The 12,652-nt window shown below is 44.0% G+C and overlaps 1 protein-coding gene across 2 annotated transcripts; it reads left to right on the top strand.

The window, feature by feature from the left end:
- The first annotated feature begins 278 nt into the window (after positions 1-278).
- On the top strand, positions 279-11,860 carry tfap2e (transcription factor AP-2 epsilon). Of its 2 annotated transcripts, none has more exons than XM_053447054.1 (7): positions 279-317; positions 2,625-3,068; positions 4,941-4,995; positions 8,018-8,249; positions 9,829-9,947; positions 10,516-10,654; positions 11,599-11,860. In XM_053447054.1, the coding sequence occupies exons 1-7, from the start codon at positions 279-281 to the stop codon at positions 11,858-11,860; spliced, it is 1,290 nt and encodes a 429-aa protein (XP_053303029.1). The 2 variants fall into 2 exon arrangements, with proteins under 2 accessions (XP_053303029.1, XP_053303028.1); XM_053447053.1 differs by lacking the exon at positions 279-317 and adding an exon at positions 972-1,221.
- Positions 11,861-12,652: the final 792 nt, after the last annotated feature.

Raw genomic sequence — 12,652 nt, 5'->3', positions numbered from 1 at the left:
ATCACCTCATTCCTGATTCTTTAGTCCAAGTTTTTTTTTAATCAACCCCCACCTCAACTCCTGTCACCTCCCGCCCTCCTCTCCTTTCGGGTTTAACCCCCCCACCCCTCCCTCCCCAAACAGCCGTCTCTTTTCACTCTGACTCATCCATACAAACTCATGCATCGTCTCAAACTAACTCACTCCTCTCTGCACCTTCAGCCTCCATCCACCCCGTCACCTTAACCCCCCGTCACCCAGCAGCACCATCACCACCATCCGCTTCACCTGCCACCACTATGCTCTGGAAATCCCGAACCAAGACTGATATTTTGCAGGTAAACGAAAAATCTTGAGTTTTTTTAGTTTTTTAAATGGTGTATAAATATATACGTTTATATCCGTAGGTGTAAATCGGGTGTATAGAAGTAAAACGCAGCACATGGTGACTTGTTTTCAGAATCCACACAATGATACAATTGTCTGTAATTCAACCTGTCAGTGATTCAGTGTGGATTTCAGAAAGTGAAATATTTTTTTTATTCCAGAGTTTAAAAGTAAGAAACTCAAGATCTTTGGCAAAATAACGTAAATGTTTGTTCGTAAAAAAGACAAAATGGCCTCAACTAGTTGGTCTTTACCTCAAACATTAGAGAATATTATTTGATATGTTTAAAATTAGATAAAAAATAGGATTTTAATATAATATTTGTGAAGTAAACTCACAAAAACACAGAAAAATCCTTGTATCTTGGTGCGTAAAACCTTGATTTCTGTGTAATCCAGTGCCAGTATTTAGAAATAATACAAAAACATAAAAGTGCGGTGTTTGTGTGAATTAACAAGCGGTAAATGGATGATTATATCTCTTTAAGAACACTGGGCCCTCTCGACCCCTCCCCTCACTCTGCCGGCTGCGCGCAAAACCTATAAGTAGTGCGCTCATGGAGAGGCTGGAGGACTGTGCTGTGCGCGCGTGTGTGTGAGTGAGTGTGTGTGTCTGGCAGCAGCAGCATCAGCAGCAGCATCTTGTCATCTGTGCGTAAAAGAGCGAGGAAAAGGGAAAGTAAATAACAACGCTTGAGTTTAATGGACCGTTAAAACAGCCTGGATTTACATCTCGGGGAGAATTTGGTTCACATCGTTCAGTCGCTGGAAAACCTGCGCGTTCCTGTTGAACACATTTCACATTTGGGGACATCCAGAGTTGTCCAGATGTTAATCCACACCTATTCGGCTATGGTGAGTTTGATGAGAGGATTTATATGTTCTGCTGATTTGTGTTCATCCCTCATGTATGTCAGTTTTTGGAGAAGAAGTTCATTTGGAGGAATTCCAGCAGAATAAACTCAGAAAAAATGCATAATTTCACGAGTGGGAAAAACGTCTCCTCGTAATTAAAATGCGTAATTAAGGATTTGATGGATGTGGTGCGTTTGTGGATCTGTGGCACCAACTGTCAGCCCGTGGAGAATAATAACCCTTGGTGATAATAATCATTATTATCATCCTTATTATGTGTTTTACGCGTAAAGTTAAATGTATCCCTGGTGCGTCTGGTTCGTCTCCGGCGGAATCCGAAGTGTCAGCCGGTCTGACAGTGAGTGTACTGCCGTGGAGACGGTCTTTGTCTGCACCGTGTCACAGCGAGTGAGACCCGCTGACAGTGAAGTGTCCACTCGCTGCACAAACTCCTGACACGCAGGATCCCACAGGACGCGCTGCGCTTTACGCATTGGATTATAACTTCAAACTTGCTCGGGATTAAATTAGCGACACAACCCTGCACAGTTTGGACGTTGGATGACAATTGCGCGTGTGTCTGTGCCAAGTGTCTATGCGCGTGTGAACCTGGCAGCGGCCCGCTTTGCCTCGCGACACATAATGGACATTGTTCCACCACGACACCATTGATTTTGGGTGACCCAGCTTTCAGAAAGAAAAAAAGAGAAATCCAATTTGAGCAGGATGTGTGTGAGCACAAATGTAGGCTGGTGTTACCGCACACACACACACAAACGCACACACACATGCACACACACATGCACACACACAAACCCACACACATCCACTCTTCCACGGCTGTAACACGAGGGTTCAAACTTGTGAAGTCAAAATAACAATTTGTTTTCCTGCGCCTTGCCAACACGAATGAGCCGTTTTTCCCTTCCACTGGGTGGTGGGTGGGGGGGTCAGCGTGTGTCTGTGTGTGTTGACAGGGTGGCAGATTATTTACAGATGGACCCCCCCCCACACACACACACAACCCCTTGTTGGAGCGACGTGTTATTGTTGTGCATTACCTGTCCTTTGTGCAGCTCCTTGGTGGCCGTGACCTTTCTGACACTGTGCAGCGGCGGTGCCACCGGCGCCTCCTGTCGCCGCGCATCACTTCAAAGCACCGCTGCTATTTTCCCAACGGTCTAATAAAGAGGAGAAATGAGTTTAATTATGATTTCTGCTAGTTTCTGTTAAACTAAATCACATTATTTTAAAACAGGTTTGCTCTATTTTCTAATCCTGACACCAGCAACATGAGAGATTCTCTTCATTTTGGAATCTGTGTGACATTTGGTTGATTGAATTGTTCCATGAAGATTTTGGAAGCTCCTGATATAAAATCTAACTTTCTCCTTTTCTTCCAGGACCGCGCCGACGGACTTAGCGGCTCTTCGCCGAGTGGGCGCCTCTCCCAGCTCTCCTCCCTGAACCAGGCCGCCTACTCCTCGGCTCCCCCGCTCTGCCACACCCCGGCCTCTGACTTCCAGCCGCCGTACTTCCCTCCCCCCTATTCCCAGTCCTCCCTGCAATACTCCCAGAGCCAGGACTCGGCGTATTCCCACCTGTCAGACCCTTACACCTCCATCAACTCGCTCCACCAGCACCAGCAAGCGGCGTGGCACTCGCAGAGGTCGCGCTCCGACGATGGGGGGCTCCTGTCACAGTCTCACCGGGCGCTCAGCCTCGACCACCGGCGGGAGTACGCAGCCGTGCCCCGGCTGCTCCACGGTCTCGGGGAAGGGGCGGCCGCGCTGGGGGACGGTCCTCTCGGGATGCACCTGGGACATCACGGCCTGGACGATCTGCAGGTGACTTGACTTTTCTATTTTGGGTTGTTGCTTGGAGGTTTTACGCGCTGCAGAGTCCGTGCGTAAAAGGCATTCGGCACATGATCCACAAAGTATTAATGGAAAAACAATATATATACTTATTCGATTTTTATCTATTGGATCCTTTATTATTATTGGTTATTATTGTAAAATAGTTAAAATACACCTGTTTAAATCTTACGTGGCAAAAAGGCCTCAAGGCAAATTATTTTGAATTCTCTTCATTCAGGAGTTAACAAACAAATATCACTCATTAATAACAGGTAATTTGCTGGGGCTTGTATTTAGAAACGTGCTTTATGTTATTTATAATTTACACCAATTTTGACATTTTAATTTTTAAACATCACCTGGAGGCCTTTAGTCAGTTTTCTTTCATTCCAGAATTTTTAAAATGAAGTTAAATATAATTAGAATATTAGTTCCCATAATTATCCAAACAAATGACCAGTTTCTCTCATTAACCTGTTCATATAATGAAGGTTAAATATCAAGTTTAATTTTGAACATCGTGGAACTTAGTATTTCTAACCTGATGTGACAGTTTTGTTTTTATTTGGACCAATAATTAGTTTTAAATATTTTTTTTGAGTTAATGCCTTAAAAAATATAGATGAGCTGCATCCAATAAAAACAAAATCCTGCATTTTCCAAAATACAATACTGCAATTTAAAAAAAGAAAGTGGTGATTTGGTCACATGCCACTTTGCATCCCACCCCCCCTCTCGGTGTTACACTCGCAGACACAAAGTGATTCTGCAGCCTTTTCTCTTTTTGTTTTTCGGGGATGGGGTGGTGGTGGTGGGGGGGCAGAAGAAGAATAGTTCGCGTGGCGTGTTGAGCAGTCAGCAGCAGCCGCAGCTCCCCTGCAGCAGGTGCAGCTGCAGACGCTGTTTGTTGCCTCCTCGCAGGAACAGAGAAGAGAAAACACACCGAGACCAATCGATGTGCACGGTCATTAATGGGAAAAGGAACGTGTGAGAGCGGCGCCAGGCAAAGAGTCAACCCGGTGCATGTTACTGTTAAACGCTCCCACTCGACAAGGACCTTTTATTTGATTAATGGATTATATCCTACGCGTTTGAACCCTCTTATAAATTCAGCACAAAGGAGACATCCGAGCATCGCCCTGCAAGACGCTTTTATTCCCACTGAATGAAAAGATCAAATACACTGCGATGGGTTTAATTCAGTCTTTGACTCACTCAGCTCCACTGGCTCTTTGTCATTGTTGAAATTTACATTTAAGGCCATTTCTTTGTACATGTTCCATAATGGAAAAACGTAAACGAGCCCTTTCTCTAGTTATTTTAAAGTGTTAATCATGACAGTGTCTCTTTAGTTGTAGTTATTTTAGGGGGTTTAAGTACATTTAAAGCAATGAAAGCTTGGAAAAAGGCAATTTCTTGTTAAAATATGATTTAATAACCAACATTTTTACTCCAAATAAAACTATCAATTTATATATTTTTATAAATTTCAACCTGCTGATATTTTCGTTTACACCATTCTTTCTGTCGAGGCGTGTAAGAAATGTGATTAAACTGTATGAAATGTCAAATATTATGTAAAAACTTATCATTTACCACTTTTATTATACGACTTCAGTAGCAGATCTTATTATTTACGTGGATGTTGAGAGTGTTCGTGTTTTCTGTGAAGCGAGAAAGGAAGAAAAACTAAATGTTGGACCTTCCATCATTGCATTGGCCTGAGAGGAAGAAGAGCTTTGTGTGTGTGTGTGTGTGTGTATGTGTGTGTGTGCGAGAGAGAGGGACAGTGTGTGTGTGTGTTTGCTGCAAAAGTCCAGTTGATAAATGATAGTGACTGTCTGTCTGTCTGACACACAGGGAATGGAGGAAGGATCAGCCCTGGGCATCCTCGACCACTCTGTCATTAAAAAAGGTAAGAGGTGGGAGAGCTGTGTCTGTGTGTGTGTGTGTGTGTGTGTGTGTGTGTGTGAGAGAGAGAGAGAGAGAGAGAGATAGATAGAAAGAGAGAACAGAAAGATGGAGTGTGTATATGTGCGTTTGTGTCTAAGTGTGCACCTATATAATTGTGCTATATGTGCTGAAGGGGGTTTTGTGTTTAGGGGCTCTCCAACACCAGTCTCTCTCACTGTTACACACACACACACACACACACACACACACACACACACACTCACACACACTATAAATAATTCTGTTTTGCTATTTCATTTGAAGTCAAGAAGTCCTCTAACACTCAGCTGCAGACTTCACCCCAAAGGCACACATTCTTAATGAACTGTTCATGGTCATATGAGAGAGCGAGTGTGCATGAGTGTGTGTGTGTGTGTGTGTGTGTGTGTGTGTGTGTGTGTGTGTGTGTGTGTGAGAGAGAGTGTGGAAGAGAGAGGGATTAGAGTGGAGAGGAGAGGGAAGTGGGGCAAAGCATAAAAGGGAGGGGAACATGATAAAAGAGGAGTTGTGGGGAAATTTGCGGAGTGTGATCACTCTCATATCACCACCGAGTGTGAGTGGCAGAAGACACAGGGGCACGATTAGAAAACTCAAGTTGGATTTGGAGCTGGTGCAGTTAGATAGTGTGCAAATCTCACTCAGCACCCCCCCCCCCCCAAAAAAAAGAAAGCCCCTGATAGGCCTTCCTGGTGGGGAGTGGAGCGGTGCAGGGAATCAGCTCTGCTCTGAATCCAGCTGAAGATGACACCTGCTGTGCCACAGAACCCGTTCTATCTCTCGTGCTTTTAGATCCCCCTCTAAATGAAGAACTCCTAAACAATTATTACTATTTATTCTCTGATTTATCAATTCAAACTCCACGTGAGCAACAATCCATTCACATTTTTGCCTCCATCCAAACACTTCAACATCTCGAACCCCCTTCGTGTCCCGAAGTTTTCACCCAAAACAAGGATGTGATTCTCGGAGTCTAGTCCCCCGAGGAGCAGCGCTGTGCGTTTCCAGCACGAATCCGCAAACCAGCAGTCATTTGATGAAGTGACAGGGATTCCACTTGTTTGCCAAACGCTCAGAATTGATCAATTACCCCGGCAAGCACTCACATGTACAGCAGCGAGATAGCAGAGCAAACCTAAAGCCCCCGTGAATAAGAAAATCCAATAAGGAGAAAGAGAACGAGACAGAATATAGAAAAAGGGAAAAAGTGTGGAAGGGGGTGAGGGGGTGAGGCGGGGGGGGGGGGGGGGGGTGAGGAGTGGGAGGCAAGAGAGAGATGATAAGAGAAAGAGAGTGAGAGAGAAGGAGGGGCAGACAGCTGACAAAGGAGAGAGGGAGAAGAGAGAGATTGAGAGAGAGAGCGAGCTTTGGAGGAAGCTCTGCTGCTCTGTGGCCTCCATCATCGGCTCCTGGGGAACCAGGGGGTTTTGGGGGGGGGGGGGGGGGGGGGATCTGTGCTGCGCGGCCTGCCACCCACAGCTTGCGAGGAGAGAGCAGGCGTCTCAGAGCTCAGTGATACAGATGAAATGTCTTTTTAGAGACAGGAGAGGGAGGATAACAGACACGTCAGGACTAGAAGGAGAGAGGACAGGTGGGGAGATGTACACACGTGTTGCATCTTCTGATACAAATACTACACAATATTATTTATTGCTATATTTGTAAACACCACTGCTGGCTAGATTAATTCCCTGAACCTGATGAGAGCTGGTTCATCCAAATAATAAATCAATGTCCTGTAAGACACAGACCAGGGACAATGTCTGTGACTTATTTAGCTTTTTTTTATTTCTAATGTCGCCGTAAACATAAAATTCTTTACGTTTAATATTTTCTCATGTGATCTCTAGTCATCAAATTAATGAAAAATCTAATTCTAGATATATAAAGTGCAAATAAGGTCTCACCATTATTTTTGGACTGCTTAACAATTTTTATTCTACAGTTTCTTTAGCTGGTGAAAACTGTAAAAGAAATAAAGATTAGATTTTTTAAATATAATTCATAAATGTTTTAGAGTGGAATAAAGTCAGAAATTTAATTATGAGCATAACCATGTAAACAAAAAATGACTGAACAATACAGATACTGAATAAATAGCTAAATATTTTTTATTAACTCATATGAACTTCATCTTTGAGCCATTGAGGGAATAAGATCCTGATCAAATAAACAAAGAGGTTGATTCCTAAAAGATTCAAAACTGTATCGTCCATAACACAGGAAATTAATTGAAAATCTTTGATTGTTGTATGAGACAAAAAGCATGGAATTCATTGATTAGGTGGATAAGTCATATTAGATGAATCCAAATCTAATTCATCAAAACAAATATTCTATTTTCTATTTATACAACCTACCTTTGTATGTTGCACTATTAAATTGTATATTTTATTTGTTTTAATGGTCTAACATTGCTTCTAGTTGACGTTAAAAAAAAAAAAAAATCCCTCAGATGCTTCAAACCATTTCACTCCAAGACTGACAACTCCTGAAGTTGTTAAAATAAAAAAAGGCTTCACAAAACACTTATTCCCTCTTTTTGAAACCACTGCTATTAAAAGTTTACCCCAGTGCAGACAAGTGAGTGCAAATTGAGCTCCTGCAGGTGCAAAGTGAAGCTATTTGAGAACGCACGGCTGAAATGTAACAAGCTGCAGTTTAGGAACAGAATCAACAAGCAGCTCTCCAGAATTAGAGCTGTCGACACGGGGGAGGCCATGACGCTGAATAGATTAATCAGGAGGAGGAGGAGGAGGAGGAGGAGGAGGAGGAGGACAGTCACACAGTCATTCACACAACACTATTGTCATCGCACCAGACATATGTTTAGAATTGATGAGCTTTATTTATTATTTACCCCCTTGTATTCCTCTCTGCGTCCTTCTCTTTGTTGCTGTGGAACTTTCCATAAGCTTGGATTTTCATATTGTTCTTGTCAAAGTGTGTAAATAAGCTCAAACCCGTCTTCCTCTCTCCATCATCAGTTCCCATGCCACACAAGCTGAACGGCTCGTCCCTCTCGGTCCTCTCCATGGGGAAGGACGGCCTCGGGGTCGGGCTGGTGTCCAACCCGGCCGAGGTCTTCTGCTCGGTGCCCGGTCGCCTGTCGCTGCTCAGCTCCACCTCCAAATACAAGGTGACGGTCGGGGAGGTGCAGCGGCGCCTCTCCCCGCCCGAGTGCCTCAACGCCTCCCTGCTGGGTGGAGTCCTCCGCAGGTGAGGACAGGGAACCAGGGGGTGGGATGCAGGTGTAGAGATGAAGCATCAAGAATCTACACTCCAACACAAACATGATCCCCACACTGCTCTGACTCTAACTTTCTGATATCTCTCACGAAACACTTGAAACTGACCAATCAAGGCCTCTATGAAGTAGTGAATAAAAGAAAGAAAGGATCTGACACTGTTTGAACTATCACAGTAACATGTGATACTGAAAGAACCTGTTCCATAAATAACTTGAACTTTCAGTTTTACAGCTACTCTGCAAATTCTTCTTTAATTCCTATGGATCCCTGTTGATTTTATACATGTTGACAATTTAAGTTCTAAGGCTCTAATTTAACATTTTAACCACTTGATCACATTAATAATAAACAACACGATTTGAAGTGAAGCCCATGACTTAAGAAGTTAAAAAATAAATGTTCAGGGTTTTTTATTCTCTATATTCAACATTTATCCTGATGTACAAGAACTATGGGTTTATGGGAAATGTAGTCTTAGCTCTGGGTGACATTACAACAAAAATAATTTCATTTATGTAATGATATACAAATTATAAACTGAAGTCTATAAACACAACACTCCCTTTCATTAGATTAATAAATCTTTTCAGAATAAGAGCCCCTGAACTGTCGGGCCATGAGGGCTGAGGACGTAATGTGCATCATGGGACTAAATCACAGGAGAAGCCGTGTTCTGTAATTAAACACAGCTTCAGGGCAAGAGCACAACTTTATGAGTCTGGATTCAGGCTGAATCACTTTGAGGGAACGCAAGTAAAACATATTTAGGGAAGTAAATCTGATAAACAAGGCCACTCCACGATGACAGCCCATCACTGAGGAGTATTTATATTTTAAATAACTTTATATTAAATTGCTCTTGACAGCTAAAACTAGTTTCTGCTTACTTTGAAAATAAAGATGTATCATATAAAATACATTAATATCTTGCATTGTTGTTTATAAACCATTCATCTGTATATAAATAGGTTGAATTAGCTCCAGCTACAACAGTGAAATAATCTATTAGGATAAAATAGTCTTATATTACATTAATGTTTAAGTATAAAACCCCTGAATGTTATTTAGCTGATATTGCTGCTGTATTTCTACTTGATAAAAATGTGTACGCAGGAATTATACATTATACAGTCGTATCTTCATACTTCTTTACTAAACTAAATATTTACTAAATTTAATAAATGCGTAAGAAGAATAAACACATGAATGAGAGGAGATGAAAATAAGAAAATACAAGATACTATCAGTTCTGACAGGGAACATAGGGAGGATTTATCTTCTCACACACACACACACACACACACACATAATCACACACATTCCTCACCATACACATAATCCAGAGAAATACAGGCACACACACACACACACACACACCAAAAAAACCATAAAGCAGAAACAGACACAGAGTAGAAAACACACACACACACACACACACACACACACACACACACACACACACACACACACACACACACACACACACACTAACACACACACGGACCATCTCCTAAAAACTGCTCTCTCTGTCTCCTGCCCCCCCTCAGGGCAAAGTCAAAGAATGGTGGCCGCTGTCTGAGAGAGCGTCTGGAGAAGATTGGCCTCAACCTGCCCGCCGGGCGACGCAAGGCAGCCAACGTCACTCTGCTAACATCTCTAGTGGAGGGTAGGGACACACACACACACACACACACACACACACACACACACACACACACACACACACACACACACACAGTGACCTGCATATATCCTGACAGATAGAGACACATATTCACATGGAAATATCCTCACATGAGCAAACATGAATAAACAGTCGGAGCGGTGATGGCTGCGTGGGGGGGGGGGGGGGGGGGGGGGGCGTGCGTGTGCAAACACAAGCCAAGGCTGCCTCACAAAAGCCAAAGAGCAGTGAACTGGTTGAGTAGTGAAAGTGAGAGAAATGGCCGCCGAGCTGGTCTCTTGACCCGAGCCGACCCGGGAAGCTGCACCAGCCGACTGTGCATCATTTAAAGAAGCATTTGTAATTATTGGATTTGAAAGTCAAACAGACCAATTGGCCCCTTGACTCTTAAAAACCACTGAAGCAGTAGCTGCATTTTTTTTTTCTGTCTGACTAACACAGAAGACTGATCCTTTATTGTACTGGTTGGTGATTCTGCTTTAGTCACAGTCTCACTCTCTTCCTCTTCCTCCTCCTCCTCCTCCTCCTCCTCCTCCTCCTCCTCCTCCAGGTGAGGCCGTCCATCTGGCGCGGGACTTCGGCTACGTGTGTGAGACAGAGTTTCCAGCCAGAGCCACAGCCGAGTATCTGTGCAGGCAGAGTGAACCCGAGCAGCTCCCAACACGGCGCAGCATGCTCCTCGCCACCAAGTGAGTGCCCCCCCCCCCCTCCCCCCCCACACACACACACAGCTGCAGCTCTTCTCTTTAGTCCATTGATTTTTCTCTCAAATAATCAATTGATTGTTTTGTCCATCAATCCTCAATAAAAAAAAAAGTAAAGAATTTCACCCATTGTAGCCGGAGGTGATTTCATCAAATTCCAGTTGTGGTCGGAGCAGCTGCTCGAAACCACAGGATTTCACATTCAGCACGAGAGAGAATGCTGCCATTTCACAGATTTGAGAAGTTGAATGAATTAAAAACTTTGCATTTATGTTTGAAAAATGACTTGAATCAATTGTTTTGGCCGAGTTTTATTCATTTTTATCAGGCTTTTCATGCACCAGCTCAGTATTTGAGGAGAAATGCATCTGAAGGCTTCAGTTCCCTGACAAACAAGACAAAGTTTCTTATTCTCAGGAAAACATTTTAATCTAGATTGAATAAACTACTAATACAACCCAAATATTTTTATAATTCATAATAAAAACATTTCTTTTTATTTCTCTTTCTCCTTTTTTGAGGGTCGCATCTATGAGATTTCCAAAATTGCTGAATGTAAATAGTTGACATATATACTTTTTATATAACATTTTTTAGCCTTAAGTTTTTAGGACTAAATTCTCAAAAATAACAACAATCAAAATCAATTCTTCAAGAACCAGGGCCGTGGCAACAAGGCTGTAAAAGCAAGAAGGTATCTTGGGCCCCATCAAAGAGGGGGCCCCCAAGAACTCCTGATTATCTTTGTACACACAAATCTTAAATTCTATGATCGACTATAGACAGGAGTACTGCAACGACTCCATGGGCACAAACCTCCTAAAACCCCCTCATGGCCCCCGAGGTCCCATTTACCTGTGGCCCCTAAACATAAACCTCACCATCACCGAAATAACTACTAACAAGCTGCTTTGTTCTCTTCCTCTCAGGGAGGTCTGTAAGGAGTTCGTGGACCTCATGTCCCAGGACCGCTCCCCGCTGGGCGGCAGCCGACCCAACCCGTGCCTGGAGCCCGGCGTCCAGGGAAGCCTCACCCACTTCAGCCTGCTCACCCACGGCTTCGGAGCCCCCGCCATCTGCGCCGCGCTGTCCGCCTTCCAGAGCTACCTGATGGAGGCCATCAAAATGCTGGAGAAGGGAGAGGGCGGCGGGAAGAGCCACCACGACAAGGAGATGAAGCACCGCAAATAGAGAGCGGCGGGGGGGGAAGGGTGTGAACCGATGTGCGGTTACATGGACGGAAGGATGGAGAGGCAGGAAGGAAGAGAAAAGAGGGAGGGGAAGACGGACTCGTGGCCCCTCTGCGTCTTGACCTTTGCCCTCAGGATAAAAAACTGAGACTTTTACCTCCCAGAAGCCCCGGCGGTCCCTCTCATCAAGGAGGCGGGGCTTGAACGATGACGATGATATCTGTACTGTAATATGTGTCAACAGCCACCTCACTCAAACTGACGCATGGACCTCTCTTCTTCAGTAGCTGGTTTGTGTCACGATGGCGTCTGCGAAACATCAGGAGGAGTTCCAACATCTGGCAGAAAGGTTCCAGTGGTTTCTACCCCTGCCTCCATCACACACACACACACACACACGCAAACACACGCACACACACACTTCGACATTTCTCTGGACTGAACTCATCTTGGGAAGCATCCTGAGCCATATCCCGGAGAACGACCCCGCTCTTCGCTCCTCTGCAGCCGTGGGAGGATTTTAACTCCACCTGATTGGACGAGCGTAGCTTCCATATGTAGTTGTTCTTAGTGGGTGGTCATGGGAAATTGAGTTCTCTGGGTTCTCTGGCAGCGGGGCGGGGCGTGGCGGGGCGGGGGGGAGGTACAGGGGAGTTAAAGGCAGCTAAAGGAGATTTGTTTTTATTTTATTTTGAAGTGCTGGCGTGTGGGTAACTTAAAAAAAACACAAATCATTTTGTACTTTCTGTGTCTGTTTATTATTAATGTTATTACTGTTGTTATTATTATTATT

This window comes from Pleuronectes platessa, chromosome 18 (genome assembly GCF_947347685.1).
Source record: "Pleuronectes platessa chromosome 18, fPlePla1.1, whole genome shotgun sequence".
Taxonomy (NCBI): Eukaryota; Metazoa; Chordata; class Actinopteri; order Pleuronectiformes; family Pleuronectidae; genus Pleuronectes; species Pleuronectes platessa.
Note: the sequence above shows the minus strand (reverse complement) of the source record. Positions and strands in the feature narration are given on the sequence as shown.

Coding starts and splice junctions, on each gene's coding strand:
- tfap2e (XM_053447054.1), top strand. CDS start 279: ATGCTCTGGAAATCCCGAACCAAGACTGATATTTTGCAG. Junction 4,996..8,017: donor CCACTCTGTCATTAAAAAAG/GTAAGAGGTGGG, acceptor CTCCATCATCAG/TTCCCATGCCACACAAGCTG. Junction 9,948..10,515: donor GCTAACATCTCTAGTGGAGG/GTAGGGACACAC, acceptor CTCCTCCTCCAG/GTGAGGCCGTCCATCTGGCG.